This window comes from Vipera berus (assembly GCF_964194415.1).
Source record: "Vipera berus genome assembly, chromosome: 4".
Classification (NCBI taxonomy): Eukaryota; Metazoa; Chordata; class Lepidosauria; order Squamata; family Viperidae; genus Vipera; species Vipera berus.
This window is the reverse complement of record NC_138206.1, coordinates 82,827,504-82,854,328: the sequence shown is the minus strand read 5'-3', so window position 1 is coordinate 82,854,328 and position 26,825 is coordinate 82,827,504. Positions and strand designations below refer to the sequence as shown.

The 26,825-nt window shown below is 37.5% G+C and overlaps 1 protein-coding gene across 4 annotated transcripts in view; it reads right to left on the bottom strand.

Moving 5' to 3' along the window:
- The window catches only part of LOC308667672 (cytoplasmic FMR1-interacting protein 1-like), a 163,613-nt gene that overhangs the window by 39,354 nt on the left and 97,434 nt on the right, over positions 1-26,825 (bottom strand). For 2 of the 4 annotated variants that reach the window (XR_014026344.1, XM_081327065.1), the window contains exons 2-14: positions 22,373-22,496; positions 22,151-22,240; positions 20,100-20,177; positions 15,833-15,934; positions 15,341-15,522; positions 9,431-9,527; positions 9,053-9,181; positions 7,959-8,063; positions 7,294-7,385; positions 5,635-5,752; positions 4,376-4,498; positions 697-822; positions 438-604 (exon numbers count right to left, since the gene is read on the bottom strand). Coding sequence is in view for 1 of the 4 variants with exons in the window: in XM_081327065.1 (XP_081183191.1) it covers positions 438-604; positions 697-822; positions 4,376-4,498; positions 5,635-5,752; positions 7,294-7,385; positions 7,959-8,063; positions 9,053-9,181; positions 9,431-9,527; positions 15,341-15,522; positions 15,833-15,934; positions 20,100-20,177; positions 22,151-22,240; positions 22,373-22,496 (1,533 nt within the window). In the remaining 3 variants the exon portion in view is untranslated. Of the gene's footprint in view, positions 1-437; positions 605-696; positions 823-4,375; positions 4,499-5,634; positions 5,753-7,293; positions 7,386-7,954; positions 8,064-9,052; positions 9,182-9,430; positions 9,528-15,340; positions 15,523-15,832; positions 15,935-20,099; positions 20,178-22,150; positions 22,241-22,372; positions 22,497-24,757; positions 24,884-26,825 lie in introns of those variants that run through there. The other 2 variants (XR_014026343.1, XR_014026345.1) reach the window with 2 other exon arrangements.

Sequence of the window (26,825 nt, the reverse complement as noted above, 5' to 3'; positions counted from 1 at the left end):
GTCAATGGGGAAGCCAGTTTCATTTAACAACTGTGTTACTACATTAACAACTCCAGGGATTCACTTAACAACTGTGGCAAGATCATAAAATGGGGCAAAACTCATTTAACAAATGTCTCACTTATAAACAGAAGTTTTGGGCTCAATTGTGGTCATAAGTCAAGGACTACCCGCAGTATATTGCCAATATTGCTGACTGGTCCTGTCAATTGCAAAAGACCACACTGCTTGGATCCACACATATACTACACAAATATATTTCAACATTCTAGGTTCTTGGGAAGATCTCAATGTGCATGAATGCCAGCACCAGCTAAAGAAGTGGCACTTGTGATTTCACATTGTTGTGTAGATAATAATAAAAATGTTCCTGAATATTCACATTAATAAATGCTTGAAAGAAAAATATAATGGCATGAGATAGTGTCAGTTACTACCTTTGGACGACATTCTTCTTCTTTTTGATGGCTTGTCTTAATGGTTCTCTAAGTGTGATTTGGGCAAAGTCTTGGAGAGCAGCATAGATTGTATGACGAATGGCATGATTGAAGACGCTTTCCATCCTCCCCATCAACACCTGTAATCCTTTAATCATTGCAATAACCTGCAGGGGGGGAAATGTTAGTTTTATCTAATGAGGCAAATTTATAGGAGGACAAGCTAGAGACTTTGCAGAACTCATCTGTACTCTCTTACCTCTACAAGAGCAAATTTTTCTTCACTTGTATAATTATAGCGAGTTGCTCTTTCATATTCCTCAGCATTGTCAGGGCAATCTTTGTTAGAATATTTGTCTGTTGGATGTACTAACTTCCATGAATACTGAAATCAACAAAGAAAATGAGAATGACACAGAACTGAGCAAAAGTAATTGAAGTAAAATAAAACTTCCTATTCACTATTGAATCACAATAAATACAGACTTGTACCTCTAAACTAGCAGTTGAAGTGGGACTGCATTCAGCCTATTCTACTTAAAAGAATAACCCTGTAAATTGCCCCCACAAAATAAGCCAAGCAGGAAAGGAACTCCTATATATGCACTGCTACGTTTATCTAGGGGCTCTACTGAATTGGCTTGATATAACTTTCAATCTAAATGAAGTATCCATCTCAATCTAGGCTACGGCTTTTCAACCGGTGGTACATGTAGTACCAGTGGTACTTTAGCACCTGGCAGGTGGTATGTGACCCCTAGCCAAGTGTAGCGGGAGAGGGAACGAGCTAAAGCAGCGCCGCCTGGAGGAGATCAGCTGGAGCTGCAGGGCTTGGCAGAAGCCACAGGATCTGTGTGCACGGCTACATGCTGATTGGAGCTTCCGGTGCACCCAGAAGAGAAAAGGAGGAGGACAGCAGAGAGAGGAGAAGCTACAAAAGGAGCAGGTTTTGGAAGCACAGGGAGAGAAAAAAAAACACGGAGAAAGAGAGAGAAGAGAAGAGGCTTTTGTTAGCAAAGTGGTGAGGAGAGCAAGAGGCCTTTGCGAGTGAAGGGTGAGTGAGAGAGCGAGCAAGAAGCTTTTGCAACTGAAGTGTAAGTGAGAAAGGCCTTTGCGAGCAAAGTGTGAGTGAGTGAGTGAGTGAGTGAAAAAGTGAGCTAGAGCAGTGGTGGCGAACCTTTGGCATGCGTGCCAGAGGTGGCACTCAGAGCTGCCTCTGTGGGCATGCGGCTGCCACCGCCAGCATCTCACACGGGTCCATTAGGCCACCACAGCGGCCCGAGGCAGGGCCAAGGTGCATTGGGTGTGCGAGGGGAACAGGCTCCATGCATGGGCCAAGGGCAAGAGCTGCAAGGGGGCCAAGATGACCTGCAGAAACCTGCTCTCCAACCGCAAGGAAAAACAGAAGGGATGAAGTAGGCATGTCCAGCGGTCTGCATCTCGTGCCTCCCCCCTCTCCTACTCTGCCTGCTGCTGGAGGACTGGCCCGGTATTGGCAGCACACTGTGGAGCTCTGGTCGAGGGGCCGGCAGGCTGTGGCTGCTGACGGACACTGTCAGCCCCCATGAGCTTGCTGGCCTCTGCGTGCGGGGGCTGATGGTGTCAGACAGCAGCCACCCTGGCCCCTGCCTCACCTCGCCTTGCCCTGCGGCAGTGGCACCCCCGCCCTGCCCCCTGCCTCACCCCGCAGGATGAGCCTCCTGCCCACCGCCCCACCCACTGCAGACCCACCGGATCTCCCCAAACCCTGCCCGGCACCCACAGGTGTTCCCCCCCATGAGCAACATGGAGGTGGCCACGCCCACCACAGCCACGCCCACCCAGTGGGCCATGCCCCTGCCCCCTCCATCCTGAGGGCACCACAATGCTGATGTGGCCCTGGCACTTTGTGATAAATAAGTGGGTTTGGGTTGCGGTTTTGGCACTCAGTCTCTAAAACGTTCGCCATCACTGAGCTAGAGGCTTTTGCGAGCAAGGTGTGAGTTGAGTGACAGCGAGCAAGAAGCTTTCATGAGCAAAGTGTGAGTGAGATAGAGCAAGGGGCTTTTGCAAGCAAAGTGAGAGTGAGTGAGTGAATGAAAGAGCAAGAGGCTTTTGCGAGCAAAGTGTGAGTGAAGAGAGTGAAAGAGCAAGCGAGAGGCTTTTGCAAGCAAAGTGTGAATGAGTGAAAGAGCAAGAGAAGGGCTATTTCAAGCAAAGGGTAAGAGATAAAGGGAAAGGTGAGGGGGAAAGGAAAGAAAGGAAAAAGAAAAGGCACTGACTTCTGACTTCCTCTGCTGCAGTAAGCATTAACATTGAACCTTAACTTTTTACTTTTCCATAATAATATAAACTAGCCATTTCTATAACAACAAATGAATCTAACCAGTAAAGCCCAAAATCCCCTGCCCTTTTTTTAGTCATCAAGTTTTTGACACCTTGCTAAGCACTGGTAGTACTCAAATATTGTCATGTCCTAAAAGTGGTACAATCTGTGAAAAGGTTGAAAAGCCCTGATCTAGGCAACTAATTGCAGCATAAGACTAGTTGCAAATATTTAAATCCAAACTGATACTTTAAAATGTAACAGCATTATACAGCATACCATAATCATACACCAAAATAATATTCATATTTGTATCACGGTACATTTCAAAAGGTAGTTATTAATTTACTTATATTTTAAGTACCAATGCTATAAAATCACTCAAACTAATTCCTATCATTAAGAAAAAAACTCCTATAATTTGTTGTGAACTTATAAGTGAAGTTATACTGATGGATGTTACAGAATTTATACCCTTTCTCATGAAGTTCTATATAAATTTCTTTTGTCATTACCTCTTGTTCTGTTCCAGAAGTCCCAACTTTATAAGACTATCAAAGTAACTTCTGTTAACAGGTATGTTATAAGCAATATTTATTCCATGGATGCTTTCCAGAAATTTATGAAAATATCCTATGTTATGAATAACAGACTATATATTAAATGAAGTACTCATATCACATACAAGGTGGACAACTTTTTCAGATAGGTGCTATAGTTTCAGTTTTTAAATTTGGGGAAGGGGGCTCCAAGGGCTAAAAGGGCATGGCTGGTGTCGAAGTGAGTCCCTGACATAAGCAGTCACAAAATTGTAATCTCTATCTAAATTATTATGTATGGGAGAGAGGAGTTATTTTTCACAGAATAGTCATTGGAAGCCTAACACATTTATTTTAAATTGTACAAGAAATTAAACATTGAAAAAGCAGTTACCCTACAAAGAAAGCCACCATTTTGCCACTGAATTAGCAGAGCTTAATCTTGGGCTGCCAAAATAGACTTGGTTTTTTGTTTTAGTATCCTGCAGGTGTCCTATGCTGACACTGAAAGCGTGGCTCTAAAATACTGCTTTTGAAACCGGATTGTATATTAGTACAAGACTATTTATATGTGTATTCAAAAGTCTTTAATAACAATGAAGGTGATTGATCAAATATGTGGGCCTGGCCTAGAAATCTGCAAGGTTATTATATTGTATAAGTTGTCTGCTAGAAAGAATAACTGGTAATTATTCCTTCTAGCAAAGGGCACATATAATAACTTTGCAGATTTCCAGGCCTGACCCACATATTTGTCACCAGTTGTGTTGTGGATGGGCACAACACAACTACTATTTGTGCTATGTTCTCATGTGACTATGATGAAGAGAAACTTGGGTCCCCCAAACCATGTTGAGTTGACTGGTGAAAAAATTGCTTCAAAATTCACTAATGTAATATTGGCCATAATAGCTATGACAACTTTAGATCTGCTGAACATATGACTATCCATCATATGATTCTTAATTCAGTTACATTGTTCTGGAAATAACCATTAAGTTTTGATTACTAAAATGCAATCTAAGATTACAATTATATAATGTTTTTCCTTAATTTCTCCTTTAAAACTTCCTATTATCTATTTTTCCACATACCACTTCCATAACATGTGCACTCCACTGTGATAGAAGTTGGAGACCCTGAAGAGAAAGATCAAAAAGTTTCCGATACTCAGCGTCTGTTTTCTGAACTTCTTGACGTCCTGATCCAGTCACCACCTACAATGGAAGCATGACTGTTAAATGATTTTATATAAAATGAAAGCCAGGTTTAAATGCAAAGAACCAATGTATACAAAGAATCTTTTTATTAAGTGATAATTTGTGATGGTCCAATATTATCTTTATTCATTTGATATCCTCAAAATATGTTGCTTTACAAAAGTAATGTCCAACATTTAAAAGATCTGGTCTAGTTGGATAAGCCATTTGGAAATTAAGTGATTCTGTTCCGTAGCAATCTATATTCTTGCAAGGTTTCTTCATGTAAACAGCATGCATGTCAACATAATACACAACAATATATTAATTTATAGCTAGGATGCATTTATATCATTACTTCTTCCTACAAGGTTAGTTTGATCTAGAATCCTTATGATTTGGTAAGAAAGTTTGGTAGAATATATAGTATAGTTAGAAAATCAGGTTCAAAAATCTTTTGCTGGTGGTTTCGGTTACATTTCAGGACCCAAAGGAAATACCAGAAGCACATTCAGGAACTGAATCCAACAATCCTCAAAAATCTCATCAATGGACATGTTGTTTACGCCAGGGGTCCCCACCTATGGGCTGCGGTCCACTACCAGGCTGCAGCTTCTTGGCCAGTGAGCTGTGGAAATGGGTGGGCGGTGAGCGCACGTCTGCGTGCGCATTCCCCCCACTCGCACTAGCACCTGTGGCCTCATTTGTGCATGCGTGCAGGTGCGAACAGGGCCACTAGTGCAGGGTGGTTGTGCGTGGTCCATTTGCACATACGCAAATGGGGTGCTACTGCCACGCTGGTGCGCGCATGCACCAATTTGGAAGCTGCTCTCCTTCCTTCCAGACAGTGAGCCTGGAAAGGTTGGAGACCTCTGGTTTATGTAATTAACAAATCTCTGTCTAGATTTTAAGAAAAACCCATTTTCAAATAGAAGCATTTGTTATAAAACAGGAATTCAGAAAACTGAATTCATAAACAGAACTGTACTTCATTCCCAGAGTAAACTTTTTATTAACATAGAATAAGTTAAAATGGTCTCTATAAGGAAGAGTTATATACTAAATCTCTAGTGTCTCTTAATTGAAGCATGCAAAATAATTCATCATAATATAAAATTATCTGTTTAAAATGTGCTCTCCACTAATCATCATACCTCACTATTGCTGTAACGAGCCAGTTCTGAAATAAAACGCATGTGATCATCTCTTATCTGGATCATTTGCTCACAGATGTTGTATTGGGGACTACTGCCAGAAGAAGTACATGTCCATCTGCAAGAGAAAAAAAAGTGAAATGATCACATTAATGAGAAGGACGAAACTTCCAATTAATAATTATTTCAAAACATTTTGAAACTACTTTTGCAGGAACTAAATGATGTACAACTATCCCCCATTTAAAAATAATATAATTTAAAACATAATATAGCAATCCTAACAACTAATTCAATTTTAAAGGCTAAATTAAGGAGATGCAACTTAATCAGACTCAATGTTTTAGGAATGTACAGGAAAAGCAACGTGAAACAGATCGCTGCTGAAGATCTTCATGTTCAAGCACATCTACTCCCTCAGACACATTTAAATCTCTTAAGATTAAAGCCAAAACTCCAAAATGAGATCAGAAAACAGTGGCAACTATTATTGTCCTTATAGGAATTGGTGCTATATTTCGCACCAATCAAAGCTCTTTAAGGACAGCTGGTATGATACAAATAAGGACCCTGAAGAAAACAATGTTTTTAATACAGCCAGCACAATTGGAGAGATTGTATATAACAAGCCTTTCAGCTTATTTTCCTCAGTTTTGTTCCACTAAATTCTTGCTGAACTGGAATCTTTGACCTGCTACAGCATGCAAATATATACCATCATAAAAGGAAAATGTAGATGTAAATCACAATATAAATTTCTCAATTATTACAAGTTGTAATAGAATTAAGCATAAATACAGAAAATGGCCATTTCACATATAATTTCATTTACTAGATAAGAGAGATAATGTGATCCATATCATCTTCAATTTGGCCCTAACATATATTAGCATAAGAAAGAATAAATTGGCATAGCGAATGCTGTACTTTACAAAGTCTGCTTAACATTTAGGAGAAATTAAATACATTTTTATAATATATATTTTTATAATATAATATACTGCAAAATGGCAGTAGGAGAAAATAATATTACTGGAGGTCTACTTGTGCAATATTAGGCTTATCCATTGTTAGTACTATGTGATTATGCATACTTCTGCTATCTTTCAGCCCTAATCAAAAGAGGAATAATAATCATTTTATTCTATAGCAACAATAGAATTTCCTAGTGCTGGATGGTTACAAATATTAATGAAAAGAATGGCGCATTTTCCCCATTAAACACATGCTACACATACACTTGTCCTTGCACACTTAGTACTATCCAAACTTAGTAACTATCCAAACTTCAAAATATAAAGTCTATATTTAAGCTAAAGAAAGCTTTCAGGTTGACAACTAAGCCTATATCAAATATGCTAGTACCGTTAATGATTTAAAAAATAAAAGTCCTACCACATTTCTTGTTATTAAAATTTTTGTGTATCCCTCAGAATAGGAACCTATGGTCCTCCAAACTGCAATTTCCATCCTTCCTTAACATAGCAGCACTGATGGATGCTTAGGATGAAAATCTGACATCTTTAGTTATTGCTATCAAGATAACAAACATTACCCCATATCATGATTTTAAGTGAGATATAATAATGCTGATAATAATGATATAAAGCAATTCTACAGCATGCTCAAAAAAGATAGCTGGATATTTTTCACTCTTACCTAGATTTATTCTCCTCATAATGAGCGCTAGTCTTAATGTATCTCGCCAATTCGATCTGCATGTCACCAAACAGTGGAACTACTTGCAGCTGCTATATAAGAAAAAATATTCAAATCTTACACATATTTCATTCTTCCATATTTTTTAAATAAGCTGCTTATACACCATTAAAATATATAAATTAAAACAAAGCAATCATAAAATCAAGGATCCAAGTAGTTATTTAAAACAATATGCACAAAATTAAATACAATACAATGTAATTTTGATATAATAAGCTTTTCCAAAACCTGATAAATACAGTAATGCCAGTAAATGATACCCAGTATATCAACACCACCCAACTATTCTAATTAGAAAGCAGGGCAAAAACATCCACAGGGCAAAATCCCTCTTGAACAGGTTCTAAACCTGAATTACTATACCTTTTAAGTATAATAGGTGGGTATATAATCAGAGCTTGGAAAGCTGTCAATGTGTAACCACTCAAGTATCTTAAAAGAATTGTGCTAATTACTCAAAAAACTTAGCATTTTCTTTCTATACAGTACAAAACTTACCCTTATAAGCCTGTTATTTTGTTCCCAAAGATTCAGTCAGTTGCGTAAGAAACTAAGATGTTCATAAAATACATTACTACTCATGTTAACAATTCTTCACGAACCTTAAAAAACTTGTCAATTTTTGTGAGATTTATCCTCTTTTTGGCATCTAATTTATAGATGTTACTGACACTGCCATCCATCAGGTATAAACCAAAACCCATCACCTATAAAAAGAACATAGGAACATTGCTTGAAGATCAGGAATGCGTCTATTTATCTGAAGCATTTTACCTAGCTGTTTGGCCCAAAGAAGCTCTAAGTCACAGGGGTCTTCAAACTTGGCCCTTTTACGACTTGTGGACTTCAACTCCCAGAATTCCTCAGCCAGCGTGCCTGGCTGAAGAATTCTGGGAATTGAAGTCCACAAGTTGTAAAACGGCCAAGTTTGAAGACCCCCTGCTCTAAGAAGAGTTTACAAGAATCAGTAACAAGACAGCTACTCAGGAGTTTACAATCCAAGAGATATGGCATAAAAAAAATCAGAAGAGAAAAAAAAATGATTACACCAGAAATAATAAATGTAGGCAGCTGGATTTCTTTCATATTTAACAAAAATGCTAAAAATCCTATATATTGTTCTCTGGTAAAATGGCACAATATGCACTGGGATCAGCTGACCAAAGTTAGCCTTTTATAATATGCAATTAAATATTGGATGATATTTGCTTTAGAAACTTCTATGTCAGCTTCTTTGCGTAGTCTCTTACTTGTTCAATTTTAAACACAACTATCACTACTGAGAAGTAAATGCACTAGTATTTTCAAAAATTATTGTTCATTTTGCTAAAAATCAATGCAATTAATAAATGCTGAATCATTTTGTTCCACTAACCACTGAATCCAAAACATTTACTTCTGCAACCCTTTTACTAGTTATGATCAAATTGCATAGATATATTCATTCCATTCTGGTCTTTTCATTTGAGAAAAAGAAGAAAAGAAAAAAAGAAAAGAAAAGAAAAGAAAAGAAAAGAAAAGAAAAGAAAAAAAGAAAAAAAAAATGTCCTTTTAATGGAAGAGAGGATAAAAAAAGTATAAATATTTAAGCAGAATAATTATTCTGATGTATTAGCATTCCAAGTGAACTCTTTGCCAGCACCTCCCCCACACCATCTCACCCTGTTTTTATACAGTTTCCAGCAATATAACTTACTTTTAGAAGCATATGCTTCTCATTAGGTGTTAGGTACATTTTGTTTTCATAATAATCGACACATAGATTCACAATATCAGCTAGTAGCTCCTCGTAACCAGGAATTACTTCCAGTTGCTGCTGTAAAGTCTAGAATAAAGCAAAAGATGTGATTTAACATTCATAAATCATATTAAAACAATGAAAAAGAATCAATGAATAGCATTCACTATTATTAAAATAATACCAGGTACATTTAGAAGTACTGAAACTATACTTTTATTAATTACACAACAAAAAAGTAATTTTGTAAATGTAATGTAAACTTGAATAGTGTAAATTCATGGAATAGATTAATGGTTAATTTATATAATGTTAGTGTTTAAATGTAAAACATACTTGCGTAATCTTGTTGTGATTGGCAAGAAACATGGAAAGATTCTGGGATTCTTGGATAGATTGAGGATCAGCCATTTTACGCAAAAATTGGGCCGCCCTTTCAAGGAAAAAAGGAAAAATCAGTTAAATCTACAAAAATAATTCTAACTATACCATTTTATGATTTCCCGGACTCATCAGCAAATAGTTTACATTTATAAGTTAATGTTACTTCAGTCAGTTATGTAAATTACAATATAGAGGTATATATCTTTAATAATCAGTAAAAAGGTAAAATTCATAGTACCTGTAACTATGTATTCTCTTATCTTCCTAGCCTACAATCCTTGGATTTTCTAGGGTTTCCATATAAATGCTGTATCCTGCCATATACAACACTTTTTAAATCAGCCAAGGTTAGCATCTGCTCAGGTTCAGTAAATCAGTAAAAAGCAGAAAAGCTAATCACAATGTAAAAGTAAAATCATGGTATTACAATAGTTTTATTATATTATAAAATATTATAGTTTAAATCCTAGTAAAAAGGATTAAAGGCATTTTAATGAAAACAAGTATTCAATTCAGCAACCAAACCTGTTTTCTTTGCTTTTCACTGAAAAGGTGAAACTTCTTCCTTGGTAGTTGCTAATGCTGAGAAGTAGACACTGAAAATACCTCATCCACGAGTCATTAGAATTAGTAAATTAATCCTTAAAAATTAGTGCTGTATTTTTTTTTAAAGAAAATGTCCTAAGTTTGGGTCTCTCTTGTGCTGACTAGCTACACAAAGAATAGCCACATTGCCTGAAATCAATAGTCTTCCTTTCTCTGCTGCTGCTTCATATAAGTCCCTATTTAGATATTTCTTGTTATTAACCCATCTTTGGTAAGAATAAAAGTGGATTTAAAAACATGTAACCAAAATAGACTGAAACACAAGATATTACACTTAAATTCTGAGAACTATAATCCTCCACTTACAACAGTTCATTTAGTGACCATTTGAAGTTACATCATTGAAAAAAGTGACTTATGACCGTTTTTCACACTTACAACTATTGCAACATTCCCATGGTCACAGGATCAAAATGTAGATGCTTGGCAACTGATTCATATTTATAAAGGTTGCAGTGTCCCGGGATCATGTGATTACCTTTTGTGACCATTTGATAAGCAAAGTCAATGGGGAAGCCAGATTCACTTAACAACTGCAGCAAGTCATTTAACGTCTGTGGCAACAAAGGACATAAAATGGTGCAAAATTTATTTAACAACTGTCTCACTTAGCAACAAATTTTGGGCTCAGTTGTGATAGCAAGTCGAGGACTACCTATATACTGAATTTGTACCAGTATAGAAGAAAAGGAGTAGTAAAGTAGTACTTTCAACAACAGATTAATAAGTCCTATGGGATAAGCCTGGCACACTTAAGGCTTCAAAGACAATACCATTACACTTAAAGGAATGGAAATCCAAACTCCCATTTTTAAGAACATGTTAGATAATGAAGTGAAAATAGAAGTTTGTCATTTTCAGTTGTCAGCTGAGAGCTGATTTTTTTTAAAAAGGTTCAGGTATTCTTCATTTCCCAACCCACAAAGGCAACAGCAGATTGTGAATGTGAGAGTAAACAGTCAGATACTACAAGGAAATCCTGCATGTAATGAATACCAGGTTAATGAGCCCATTAATTATAACTAATATCGTAATCAACCAGCTGGCTCATTTCTGCCAGGCAAATTTTGACAAGTGTAATCTCAGTCTTAGAGATGGTTTCCTGCAGCTTGTAAAAACTCAGAAACAAGTTCCTAATGTATTCAATGAATATCTGTGCATTTCACTATAGTAAAAGATGCAGACCTTGCACATATCATACTCACCCTTCTTGTGTGGGCAGAAAACTTCAGTGAACTGAATTAAGTGGTTGATTTTCCTGAAGGGTATAGTATTGTTGCAAAAACCTTCCCACAAATCATAAGTGACAGCCTTCTGCCATCACAACAGATTTATAGTATTCAGGGTTAGTGTAAGAAAAGGAATAAATGGAAAGCCAAACATTTATCTACATGACCCAAAGTAACAATTCATTAGAACTGTTACAGCCATGTACAAGAAATAATGGACGTGGAAAAGATAACTTATACTTTAAGATCACAAAATAAGTCTGAGGACAAGAAAAAAGATTTGACCAAATGGATTACAGAGCTACCAGGAAAACTACGAGAACTTAAGAGACAAAAAATGGTAAGAGAAATTAAGAGAAAAAGAAAGGAAAAAAATTTCAATGAATATGAATAGGCGAAACCTTCCTATAAAAACATCTCACCTGATTTATCTTTTGTACCTACAACATCCACAAGACTATGGGAAGATTCTGATTCAGAGAAACATATTGATCAGGAAAGATGTCTGGCAAAATAACAAGGCTAAAGTAAGAATCAAGATATTAGATGATGGGATCTATCAGAGGGAATATTTGTAAATTAAACATCTGTTTGAATATGGTTAAAGAAATAGATTTTGGATATAAATGAATTTTAGTTTAAGTGGGATGAGCCCCTCAAGTAATATAGTATTTTTCCTCTTTTTTTCTTTGTGTTTTATTTTTTAACATGAGAAATATAAAAATGTTGGAATGGTTTATATAAAGGAAATGTTTTAGATACTTAAGTGAAATTGATTTTGAAAAAAACTTTGAATGGATAAAAATGCTTTGATTAGATCTAAATGATTAGATAATTGGATTTATTTAAATGGAACACTTAAGGATTAAACATACCGTATTTTCCGGCGTATAAGACGACTGGGCGTATAAGACGACCCCCTACATTTCCTGTTAAAATTATAGGGTTTGGGCTATACTCGCCGTATAAGACTACCCCTCTTCCAACCCACACCAAATAAAAATTAAAAAACATCAGATTTGATTTTAATATGGTAATTTTAATTCAAATGCTTATGACATGCAGGTGTTTAGTAGGAAAACTGTCACTTATAAGGCTGTTTGTCATCAGACATGTAAACATAAAACAGCGCAAGTGGATTAAATAATAATAATAATAATAATAATAATAATAATAATAATAATAATAATAATAATAATAATAATTTGGAGGGGACCTTGGAGGTCATCTAGTCCAACCCCCTGCTAAGGCAGGAAACCCTATACCATTTCAGACAAATGGCTGTCCAGTCTCTTCTTAAAAACTTCCAGTGTTGGACCATTCACCACTTCTGGAGGCAGGTTGTTCCACTGGTTAATTGTTCTAACTGTCAGGAAGTTTCTCCTTAGTTCTAGGTTGCTTCTCTCCTTGACTAGTTTCCATCCATTGCTTCTTGTCCTGCTTTCAGGTGCTTTGGAGAATAGCTTGGCTCCCTCTGCTTTGTGGCAGCCCCTGAGATATTGGATCACTGCTATCATGTCCCCCCTCACCCTTCTCTTCGTTAAACTACACATACCCAATTCCAGCAACCGTACCCTATTTTCCTAATTCACTTTTTCACTTTTCCTAATTCACTCTAAAGCTTTCCCTGCGCAGAGCCTTAAGTAACACCAGCTGCCTGCAATTAGTGCAGGTTCGCATCCCACCAGGCTCAAGGTTGACTCAGCTTTCCATCCTTCCAAGGTAGGTAAAATGAGGACCCAGACTGTTGGGGGCAATAAGCTGACTTTGTAATAATGCTGCTTGGGGGGGTGGTGAAAGCCCTAATAAACAGGCATATACACAGAATGAAGGCTATTGCTAAGCACATTGATTTGTGCTTTAAATTGTAAGCCACCTTGAGTCTTCGGAGAAGGGCAGGATATAAATGGGATTTTAAAAAAAAAAGACCAAATGGGAGATCCGCTCCAGGTTTTCCAGCCCGCCCGCCCAGTTCCTGAGTCAAATGTGTCCTTAGAGCTAAGCCGCTGCTCTGGCTGCTGCCTTCCCCACCTGCCTTTCAAGTTGGGATATACTACAGCTGCTCTTCAACTTTAGAAGGAAAGACGCCCAGACCCCAGCCTGTAAAAAATCACAGACTGCAGCTTCTTCTTCAATTGGTCCCGCTTTCCCTGCGCAGACTAAATGGGAGATCCGCTCCAAGTTTTCCAGCCAGCCCTGTCCCTAAATTTTCAGCACCCGGCGTATAAGACGACCCCTGACTTTTGAGAAGATTTTCATGGGTTAAAAAGTAGTCTTATACGCCGGAAAATACGGTATGCTTGAGTATGGTTAAAAAGTAGAGAACATTTCTGGATATAAATGTACATTAGTCTAAGAGGGATAGTATTTTAAGTGGTATACTATCTTCTTATTTCTTTTTCTTTTCTTTGGATTTTTTTTCTTTTTTTTAAGAGATGAGAAATGTAAAAGTGTTGGGATGGCGGTGTATGAGGAAAAAGACTTAAATACTTAAGTGTAATGAAAATCTTAAACAGTAAGAATGTTTTGAATATTGTGGGGAAAACAAATTTAAATAAAATTTTAAACAGGATCTATGATAAGGCAATCAAGATGACCAGTTACAAAAGAAGTTTTATATCAATGTGGTTATTATTTGCAGAAATATTAGAAAAATGTCTATATTTAATTATTTATCCAAATAATAAGAATTGTATTAATTCAAGGATGGCAAAAGAGAACATTTTTGGAAGACGAGAACATCAAGCTAAGCTATCATGTGTACTATAGAATTATAGAAATTGTTATTGTTTTTTAAATATAAACCTAGATGACACGTTTACCAAATATTAAGGTGATTATGAAATGTTTTTTAATAAAACATATTTTTTTAAAAAAGAACTGTTAGACCCATGTCTATAACAAAGGTTTAGCTTCATTAATATTTCAGCTTGAATCCAACTATGAAGTTCTTTTGCACAGATGAGATATATAAAATGAAACAATTGTACCAAAGTTATTTGTATATCTTTTCAACAGGAACAATGGCTTATGACTAAAGTAAACTATTGCCACCTTGTAACTGTCCAGTGTACTTTTATCCTAGTGTTTTTCCCCCAAAGGGAGAATCCCGCAGAGTGAGTCTATTTTAAATATGTACTGTGGTTCACTGGTATCTGGCTCCATTTAAATAAAACAAAATATACTGCAATGATTTGACTTATTGTTACATAGCAAGCAGCTGAAGCAGATTTTCATATGTTTTGGTCAAATATACTATTCATTCATTCATTTAAATTTTTATGCTACCCATCTCCCCTATAAGATGATTCTGGTGGCATATCCATTATCCTGCATTGATGCTTATGGAATATTTAGTAAAAGACCTGCTATCAGTTCCTGGGAAATTCTAGCTATTGATGTGCTATTTAGAAAACATATTTAGATTTCTAACATATTCATTCCACCAATATTAGCAAAGTATTTATTTATTTATTTATTTATTTATTTATTTATTTATTTATTTATTTACTATACCGCCCTTTACAGTAAACACTGTAAAACACAGAAGAGCACAGAATTTATGAAAATATGAGAAAACATGACAATTAGACTCACCCTGACTTTGCTGGTGTTTTGCAAAGCCTGAAAGACCTGTTTTGCTATTGAACCTGGAGCTCTGATTGTATAGGTGAGCCTGTTTCTGGGTTGTATTAACTGAGATGATCATTAAGTTATTGTAAGTTGTTTGCCGAGCTGCTATTTATGTTTTTCATAAATTTATAAGTTGTTTTTCTGTTTTTGCTAGCTTGCCAGTCAGGTATTTGAGGTGGGCCATATACATTTAATAAATAAATGAAGTACAATTGCTTGCAAAAATTAACTTATTTTATTAGAAGTCAGCAGGCCCCAACGCTAAGCTTAGAAAAAAAATCACTGTTTATAAAGTTTGTAAGTGGTTAATACTAGGATGAAACCAATTTTCTTATTTTTTTAGCATTATATTCATTATTGTACTTCTGTTATTTTTTTTAAAAAAAACTCTCACCGCTTGTAGGCTGAATGGTCATTCTTCACACTGCATTTCATATTTTTCAGCTCATCTAAAACAGCAAACATGTTGATAAATTTTCCAAGAGTGATCAAATAAGCTTCAGATACAAAGTCCTTCCTCCTTTCTGCATGACACAAACGTTTCACCTCTCCACAGAATCTTTCAATGGCATTTCTCTGTGCACAAAAATAAATCCATATTTAAAAAACAACACAAAGGGCAAGCTATTCCCCTCTTAATTGCAAGTACAATGGGAAGCCAATAGAACCAGACTATATACATAAATTACACTGATCAGATTTTTCCAAACACATTTAAACACCTAAAGTACTCTTTGTGAGACTTCTTTACTTGGAACAATATAAAGCATCAACTTCAACAGATAATGGCAGGGACAATACCAGAACTGGAACATCAAAAAGGGTGGGGGAGGGGGTGGATGGAAAGAGAGAAGATGATCTATTCTAGTAATTAATAACTATTTACCTGAAAATACATAAAATTCATCAGCTTGGTAACCTCTGGTTCAAGTACTTCCACAGTTTTTTCATAAATTTCCACTCTGTTGGGCTGCTCATTACATTTTACCTGAACAGAAAAAAAAGTTGAAATAATTTTTTCCCCAACTTTAAATCATGTTTTGCCATATGACTTCATTTTTTAAAAGGCACCTTTTATATTCTTTTTATTAGTAATAACAGTTTTCACAAATATTTGATTTCATAATTATTTTACCTGAGTGATGGTTTTTAAAATTGATGGGATTATACAAATAAAAACATACTGGGCAAAATTGGAGTATATATCTTCCAGTCCCAGAGATCTTATAGAAATCTTAAGAACTGACTAATTACTTTGTTGGAAATAAGAGAAAGCAGTTTTGATCTTAATGAATTTATTCCTTTTCTCAAGAATAATACTTTTCTGTAACTCTTGCAACTGTCAGCAAAGTAGTACAGATTTCATCAAATGCAACAATATTTATTTTATTTATTTATTTAATTGGATTTGTATACCGCCCTTTCCCGAAGGACTCAGGGCGGTTTACAGGGAATTAAAACAGGAAATACAAAAATTAAAAACAATTAAAAAGATTATAATAGTCCCCGAGAGAATAAAAACCCCAATTAAAATTAAAATTAAAATTCTCAGCCTGGGCCAGAGAGCTCGAAGAGCCAGGTCTTCAGGTCCCGGCGGAATGAATGGAGGTCGGGGGCAGTCCTCAACTCCACGGGCAGCTGGTTCCAGAGGGCAGGCGCACCCACTGAGAAGGCCCTCCCCCTGGGCGTTACCCGCCGGCAATCTTTTACCGGCGGCACCCTGAGAAGACCCTCCCTGTGGGAGCGCACTGGACGAAGGGAACTTGATGTTCCCTCAGATATCCCGGACCCAAGCCATTTAGGGCTTTATAGGTCATTACCAGCACCTTGAATCTCACCCGGAGGGCAACCGGAAGCCAATGCAGCTCGCGGAGTAGAGGTGTTACATGGGAGTATCGGGAAACCCCCATCACAACTCGTGCGGCTGCATTCTGCACCAGCTGAAGCCTCCGAGTGGTCCTCAAGGGCAGCCCCATGTAGAGAGCGTTGCAGTAGTCTAAACGGGAGGTCACGAGCGCATGAGTGACCGTGCGTAGAGCATCTCGGTCCAGGTAGGGTCGCAACTGGCGCACCAGGCGAACCTGGGCAAAAGCTCCCCTAGTCATGGCTCCTATATGGTCTTCAAAATTGAGCCGGGAGTCAAGGAGGACGCCCAAGTTGCGAGCCCCATCAACGGGGGGTAACACCTCACCCCCCATCGAAGGTGGAATGGTCTGGTTAACCCGAGATGCCGATATGCACAGCCACTCAGTCTTGGCAGGATTGAGACGAAGCCTGTTTCTCCCCATCCAGACCTGGACCGCCTCCAGGCAACGGGACATCACGGCGAGGGCATTGCTGGGTTGGTCCGGGGTGGAAAGAAAAAGTTGGGTATCATCAGCGTACTGATGATACCCCACCCCGAAACCACGAATGATCTCACCCAGCGGCTTCATATAGATGTTGAACAGGAGGGGCGAGAGAACCGACCCCTGAGGAACTCCACAAACAAGAGGCCTCGGGGTGGATCTCTGCCCTCCCGTCAACACCGACTGCGAGCGGCCCAGGAGATAGGAGAACCACCGTAAAATGGTGCCTCCCACTCCCAACCCCGAGACGCCACAGTAGGATAGCATGGTCGATGGTATCAAAAGCCGCTGAGAGATGTAATAGGACTAGGACAGAGGAACAACCCCTGTCCCGAGCCTGCCAGAGATCATTCACCAGCGCAACCAATGCCGTCTCCGTGCTGTGTCCGGGCCTGAAACCCGATTGGTACAGGTCCAGATAATCAGTTTCCTCCAGGAACAGAGGAAGCTGATGCGCCACCACACTCTCAACAACCTTCGCCAGAAAGCGAAGGTTGGAGACTGGACGATAGTTATTTAAAACAGCTGGGTCCAGGGCAGGCTTTTTGAGGAGGGGTCTCACCACCGCCTCCTTCAAGGCGGCAGGGAAGACACCCTCCTTCAAAGCAGCAGTTATTACTGCCTGGAACCAGCCTTGTGTCTCCTCCCGGGCCGCATAAACCAGCCAGGAGGGGCATGGATCCAACAAACAGGTGGTGGTGCTCAGCCTCCCCATGATCCTGTCCACATCATCAGGGGAAACAGGATCGAACTCAGTCCAGATAACATGCTCAAGACCGTCCGATTCCTCCACGTCGGACTCTGCCCAGTCAGAGTCCAGACCGGTCCGGATCTGAGCGATTTTGTCCGCCAGATGATGACTAAACTCCTTGGCTCGTCCCTGTAAGGGATCCTCCCTCACCTCCTGGTTAAGGAGGGAGCGAGTCACCCTAAACAGGGCAGCCGGGCGATTATCTGCGGACGCGATGAGGGCAAGTTATGTTTTATTTTTTAATGGAAGTTGAAGTTTTTCAAAAAAATGTTTTAGTCACTCCTACACAATGTAGGAGCAATGTAGGAGCAGTTGGTCTTTTATGATTCTTATAACAAACAAAAAATGCCATTGTCAATATGTTAGGCTGTATCTTTTGTGTCTCATTACTAGGTTATAATAATATAAAACTAGTTGGAGGAAAAGATAAATTCACAAATGTGATCATTTCCAATAATAAAAAGAACCAGTCATTCTGATTCAAGAGCCTCAAATGATCTTGTCTAGGACTACAGCAGGACTACAGGTGTTCTGCACTATCTCCTATGCCAGGATATGCAGAATTTATTTTATTTATTTATTTTATTTTATTTTAATTCCATTTATATCCCGCCCTTCTCCGAAGACTCAGGGCGGCTTACAAGCTTAGCAGTAGCCTTCATTCTATGTATATGCCTGCTTGTTAGGGTTTTCACATACACCCCAAGCGGCATTATTACAAAGTCAGCTTAATTGCCCCCAACAATCTGGGTTTAAAAGAAAGGTTATCCCCAAATGACGAAGAAACTAATTTATTTGCTATTCTTTGCAGAGCTGCAAATAGACCTAAGTGTTTAGTCTGTTGGATTGGCAAACTGAAGGGAATAAATTGTCTTCTGTTCACTAGGGATGAAAAGGTAAGATCCAATAATGTATAATGTGTGCTCAGAAGTACAGCTTCCCAAACCATTTTTCCCCATATCAAAGAATTTCTTAAGCTGTGAAAAAGTATTGTCAACTGAAGATTTAAAAATAGGGTAAAACACTGAATTTTAAAAGAAGCTTATGTGTACAGCTGCTACTCCAGTGTTAATTGTTTCTTGGCAAAAAGCCTGTGGATAGAAACAATGTATAGGTGAGTAAGAAGAACTCCACCAAATGTCAGCAACCGTTCCCTATATGTTTTAGCCTCCAGTCCCCCAATCATCTTTGTTTCTCTTCTCTGTACTCTTTCTAGAGTCTCGACATCTTTTTTACATCGTGGTGACCAAAACTGGATAGTGAAATGATTAATAGGGCACTGAAAGTATTTATGTGTGGTAAATGTATTATTAAGCTATACATCGATACAGCCTATAAGCAAAAAGCTCAGAGACTGACCTATTTATAGAAGATTTCTTATGCAACTGCAAGATACCAATACTACTAATAATAATGATGAAGTTGGAAGGGACCTTGGAGGTCATCTAGTCCAACCCCCTGCTCAGGCAGGAAACCCTATACCATTTCAGACAAATGGCTGTCCAATCTCTTCTTAAAAACTTCCAGTGTTGGAGCATTCACCACTTCTGGAGCCAGGTTGTTCCACTGGTTAATTGTTCTAACTGTCAGGAAGTTTCTCCTTAGTTCTAGGTTGCTTCTTTCCTTGATTAGTTTCCATCCGTTGCTTCTTGTCCTGCTCTCAGGTGCTCTGGAGAACAGCCTGGCTCCTTCTTCCTTGTGGCAGCCCCTGAGATATTGGAACACTGCTATCATGTCCCCCCTCACCCTTCTCTTCATGAAACTAGACATACCCAAATCCAGCAACCGTTCCTCATATGTTTTAGCCTCCAGACCTCTAATCATCTTTGTTGCTCTTCTCTGCACTCTTTCTAGAGTCTCAACATCTTTTTTACATTGTGGTGACCATAACTGGATGCAGTATTCCAAGTGTGGCATTGTAAAGTGGAATTAATACTTCATGTAATCTTGATTCTATCCCTCTGTTAATGCAGCCTAACACTATGTTGGCTTTTTTGGCAGCTGCAGCACAAGTCTCTATGGGACATTATAATAATAATCCTAAGGTATTCTACCTGTGGGATAGCTCTTGAACAGCTTCTCCATGTGTATAACATAACAGCATATTCTTGACCTTCTTCCAACATTTCATTCTGTAATAAAACCAAAGCTAATACGTAAGGTATAAAATACACAGAAATGATCAAAGCTAACAAACATGAAAAAATGAAATTATTTTGCATTATTTCTCTAAATTTTAAGCACATTAACAAGGAAATATACTTGTTAATTAGGTCAGAAGCCCTAATCCTTCCACAAATCTTATTTAAAATCAGACCTATTAAGATAATTATTACTCTTGCAAACAATATTGAGCATGTTGTGAAAAAATGAAAAGGGGAAGTTTGTTAGGATGCCAAACTGGTATGTATGTGCCTAAGGCAAATTGTTACTTTGGAGCAAACTCATAGACTTGTCTAGATCCTACATTAAGAAACTACTTTCCAGAAGATTATTTGTCCATCTGTATTCCTATTCTAACCAAATAGATTGCAATAGTCTCAGGCAAAAGTCTTTCTCTTGCTACCAGACATTCTTTTAAACTGGAGGTGCCAAGGAGAGAATCTAGGGCTTCTGCACAAAACATGTATCATTGTCACAACTACCTCTGCCACTTTTTCAGAGGTTGTTTTTCCAGATTTTAGTTAAGGACCATTTTATATCCTAAACAAGAATCATACCTATACTGTAGTGTTACAGTTCTCATACGTAACTCAATCTAAGAAGTAAGAAAAAACAAGAGGCACCAAGACTGCATTAGCTTATACAGTATATTCCTGAAACTTCTACACTGCTTCAATGATAAGAGTTGGTCTTGTAAGCCAGAGGCTCTAATACAATTTCCTCAAGCCTACAAGAACAGTAGTGCTAGGTATGTCCTATAGCAGACATGTCAAACACAAGGCCCGGGGGCCGGATCCGGCCCACAGTGGTTTCATGTGGCCCACGAAGCCATCCTGGAAACAGTGAGGGAACGGCCCCCACTGCCTTGGCCCTGGCCCAGAGACCCTCCTTCTGCCAGAGACCCTCAGATCTGTCCCACTCCTGCCCAGGCCCCCATAGGCACCCTTGATGCGAACGATGTAGAGCTGGCCACACCCACCCAGTAGGCTATACACTCTAGCCATGCCCACCCAGTAGGCCACGCCCACCCTGGCTATACCCACCCGGCCCCTTGAGGGCAACCGCAATGCTGATGCGGCCCTCAATGAAATTGAGTTTGACACCCCTGTCCTATAGGACTAGAAAACTTCCAAAGTTCCTTCCAACTGTGTTATATTGTTACTGTACACAAAGACGAAGTACAGAAGTGAGAGACTATACAAAAAAGCTCTCAGAGATTAATGATCGACTTTTGTTGTCAAGTGGGCCTGCCTTCTGACTGATTGTGTTCCTGTAATCCTGCACATTGTCCTGGACACTTGGATTGACTTCTTGGACTCTGACTTAGTTTATTCTCTGCCTTTGTCTTTTCTTCTCTCTTTTAACCTGGCTGCAATTCCAGCAATCTTTTTTTTTCTATTCAAGTATGTCTGGTTGTAAGAGACTACCTGCAAAAGTAATTGACTAGCAGAAGCTTTAGATTTGCTTCCACTTTGCTACAGCTATGGGCTGAGTAATGACACTAGTAAAACCAATGGATTACCAACAATAACTACAATAACTACCAACAATTCACTGGGTATTACATTCCTATTTAAATGGCTAAAATGCTTACACTGGCACTTCATGCCATTTCCTTTAAAGAACTCTGGAGTTGTTTCCCACAATGCTAAAAAATTTATTATTGATCACATGAAAATACATAAAAATTCCTAGAACAGATGATAATTGTGTATCATTGCTAAGAAAAGATATTTACAGTATGAAATAAATATTATCATCATATAGTTACAAATAATTTCTAAATACATGAAATATTTCTAGATGAAGCAAATGCACAAACTTAATTCCTTATTGCTTGCTACTATAATCAAGCTCCTCCAGAAGGAAATTCATTACGCTATAAAACATGTCGATTGTTGTTACTGTAAAGACATTAAAATCTAATAGAAAATATATTTACCATACTAGAATGAACAGTTGCTTGTTCAATATATCTTGCAATGCCTGTGACAAATGCATTCCTGTCTTCGAAATTGGTGTTGAAATTTGGCTGTATGGAATGAAAAATAATACAAAACAATGAATAATCATGAAAAAAATGATTCCACTGTGTTAATCTAGAATACTTTTACCAGTAAGTATTACATTTTCCAGCAAATATTTATTTTAACAAAAATCATACCTGATAAAGCAACGATGATGGTGGGGGCTCAATGCATGGTTGTTGATCCGGCAGTGGCAATTCTTCCAAGAGATCTACATTGGACAAAGCATCTTCCAGAGTAACTTGGGCAGTCATTCTGATTCTATAAAAAAGAAGGCAGGTATTTTCAAAATCATAACAGATTTATTGCAATGAATATGAAACTGGCACAGTCTAGGATTTGGAATGAAAATGAATAAAAATAGATTAATGAGAGCTCCTTTTAAAAGAGAAAACTCAACTTTCAAACTCACTATTTAAAAATAGTTTCATCATATGTAGAAGTATTTAATACAAGTATTCACTAATTAAAGATGACAATCAATAGTTATATATCATGACTATTCCAATGAGGAAGAAATATCATAATGCATGCTATCTGGCTTAAGGTGACTTAATATAGATTTCTAAAGCTGTAATAAGTAAATGTACCATGTCTCATATAAATATACTGTGGTTAAACTGTTACAAATTCAGTAAACAAAAAGCAACCAAACCATATTATACTGTATATTAACAGTATAATAGTATAACAATTTGTGAACTACATCATACAACTGCATAGGATAACTACAAATTTAAGCAACTGAATGATTACAGCGTTTTCTCAACTGACAGATCAGTAAACTATCTAATCCTTAGGCTATTTCTATAATTCAAACCTAAAAAAATGCAAGTTACCTAACAAATCAATAAGACAAGATTCTACTTTTTTGCAAAAAATATTAGACAAAAATATTAAAAAGTGAATACAAAAAAAGACAAAAGCGCATATTATTCCCCCTAGTTGAATACTGACAAATCTATTGCAACAATAATAGCTTTTCCTCTTGCAAAGCAGGTCCAAAATTTGCAACCCAGCTGACCTGCCATACATTATCTATATTTTTCAAACCAAATACTTTCTTCTTCACATCTGACAGCAACAAATGAGTTTCTAATTCAATTTGCAAATCAAGTCCAACTACTACTTCCTGCTTTTTTTATCTTGAGTTTGCACAACTATTATTGACCTATCACATTCTTTGCTTACATTTTCAAATAAAACCTGTAAATTGGAGACCATTTATTTCTCAATTGACTCCCCCTCCAAATTTATCTCCTTTTAGAGGCATGAGAAACATTTTGTTCTTTCAATGACAAGAGAAGCAGATAAGTCATAACCCAGCATCCGCAGGGAAAGTTCTCCCCACCACCACCCCAGGGTTAAAGAAAGGGGAATTTTCCCATCAAAAATTAAGAGATAAATATCAAGACTCTTTTTAAAAAAAACTAGAAAGAGAAAAAATTGTATTGTAATCCTGTGTAAATGTAGGTCTAATTGGATGACTTTCACTGCCCCCAAAATATTTTTCACTGCGAACTTCCTTAAGGCAAAAGAGTATTTGGGAATTTAACAATAAACAGTGAAAGATCAGAAAAAAAATTGCAATTAAAACACAGGCATGCTTAAGAAAGAAAAAAAATAAGCAGCTGCCTAAGAGAAAAGGTGGCAAGAGACTAGACATTCCAACTAAGAATTACAGCCATCAAGACCCGCTCTTCTCCATCGGTGCACAATCCTCCGAAGGTGTCTTGAATTTGTCATGGTTCCGCTGGGTGAGATAAATTAAAAGAACTTCAAGGCAAAAAATTCTTCCTCAAAGAACATTTTTATTTGGCTACAAAATAACAGCACATACAAAGGTGAACCCAAGACTAAATCCCCCTCCCCTTGGTTACAAAGTTACAAGTTGCAATTCCCACCCCAATTAGATGTCATAAATCACATTCACCAATTAGTAGAAAATGTGGGCACTCCTCCCAGCTCTCCAGCTCAACAAAATGCTACCAGTAATGACCTTGGTTCCCACACATGAAATTGTTTTGACTAACTCAGAACTATACCCCCTCCCTCCTTTTTAAATATGTAGCAACCGAAAACGAAGTGAAAATGGCTTCAGTTCAGGTCGTTGCAGTGTTGACAGAATTCTTCCTACTCGCCTCTTCAAAAAATTGGAAGCAGAGCCACCAATTATTTTTTTTAAATTCCATTCATATCCCGCCCTTCTCCGAAGACTCAGGGCGGCTTACAAGCTTCCAAAATCAGCTGTTCATCAGCAGGAGAAAAAGAATCAACTTGGGAAGGATCAATAAGATTCTACTTAATTGGGAAAACAACCAGATGCTTTTAGTTGCTTTGACATTCCTTGCAGTCTTTAGAAAAAACATTGCAAATGTGTTCAAAATACAATTGTCCTTGAACTTTTTACACAGGTAAAATTGTATAAATAATAAATGTGATTAGAGATTACAGTTGGGACCAGCAACCTGGTCATTAAGTAAAGCAACTAAGTAAAACTGCAGCTGTGCTTATGATCTTACTTCAACTTTTCTTTGCTTTACAGACCTGCAAAGGTCATGAATGTTAGGATTGCCTGTACAGTATGTTATTTTTTCATCACTGTTGTAACTGCAAACCAGTTGCTAAACGAGATGTACCTGTATTTCCTGTAATTTAAAAAGTGGGAAAATGCAAACTACAATTAATATATTCCCTTGAGAACTGAGAAACCAAAATCAATATGAATATTTATAAATACCTTCAGAATAAATGGTATTTTCAAATTATAACACCAATTCAAACCTCTATTCTTCAAGATATAAAACTATAACAGTATATTCTATCAATGACTACTAAAATAAGCAACATTCAGAAAACATGTTAACCTCAATATAGGTAGAGCTAATTTGTGATTCAACCTAAACCTTGACTCAACTGTTATTAAAGTGGATCATTTAACTTGATTTTACCCAAGGTTTACTGTAGATTTATTTACTAAAACCTTGGCACATTAAATGGTCTCAATCTACAAAATAGAGCTACTTTAACGAACTATTATTTCTCCTGATTTTTTTTAATACCCTGCTCCCTTCTTAGGATTGAGTACAAACCCCAGTCAAAAGGTTTTTCAAGTGAATTATTGTACAAGTTTTGTTAAAGACAAAGACAAATGAATAAACAAAAAGTAAAGGCATTAACTGACAGCCAACACAAACAGTTCCCTACAAATTGAGCACTTGTTTCCTGGATTCTCCAATACTGAATCTAAGGATATGCAAAACTCTTCATTCTGAAACATTTAAAGTGAAAAATATAATAAAGTAGTGTTTTAAATGTAAAACTGAACATAGTGCACATTTTGGAAGACTTGACATTTGAGTAGGTATGCGGGCTGTGGAGGCAAAATGCCTCCAAAATGCGGCAAAGAGTGCACGTCAAGCTCAAAATAGAAATTTCATACTTTTCAACTGGATGTTTCATAAAATAAAAATCCAAAATGCAATATATAAAATAAAAAGTTACACACAGTGCTATGCTAGCTTAAGCTTAGCATAATCTTTAGCCACATGAATTTTATATAAAAAGGAGCATATGTTTGAGTTTTCTTTAAGAGATCAACTTTTGCTGTTAAGTTCCCTATTTTGGTATAAGGAAGCAAGAACCACCAGTATCTGACAAAAAAATCAAGCTAAAACACACAAATGCTTTAATTAAAAATAAAGTAGCATATTAACACATAGCTCAGTGTTTTATTTTAAATTGTTTGAAATTAGTGGCCTTTTTATTATTATACATTACACTGGCATCAGATAACAAAAACTGTCCCCTTAAAGATGAGTCCTTCATCAATTCAAAGCTTGTTCACAGATGCACAATCAGTTGGGGAGGCAGAGGAAGTATGCAGGCTGAAGCTGGAGGAAGCTCACATGAAGTCTCAAGGGAGTTCCTTCCTAATTCAGATCAAGACTGTCCTCTGCCTCACTTGTCAGCCAAGCTATTTTGGAGACAGACGTATTGGTCTGCCAGGAGGACTATATTCAAAAACAGTTCAAGTGACAGGTCAATAGATTCAGTGGATGAGCTGCAAGAAACTTTGAAGCATTCATTTCTGATTCACTGGTTGCATTTAGAAGTACGGTAGTCACTCACACTACAAGACAAAACTGGTAGGATATTTGTCAATTTCACGCCAGCTCCCAAGTAACTCATACATGATAGTCAGATCTCAAAATGTTTACAAGCAAGCAGCTTGAGAAGAGACTACCAAAGCCATTCCTTCTTTCCAAAAATAATATAGTTTCTAATCCAGTCGTCACACTGATACAAAAATGTGTACCCAAATTTCATTATATGTAAATCTTGCATCAGATATACATCAGTTGCTGAAATTATTCTACAATGGGTTCTTACACTTTTCTATATTTAAACCTAGTGCCTGTTTATTTACTGCTAGATCAGCTTGATACCAAATCACTGTGCAGCAATAAAATACAGTGCTGACAACAAATGGCCACAGCTGCCACCAGCACTCACAAGTATGCTACGGTGGCAGTCCCCATACTCTTGGGCACAAGGGTCTGGCTCCACGGAGAAAGGCTTTTTCACGGA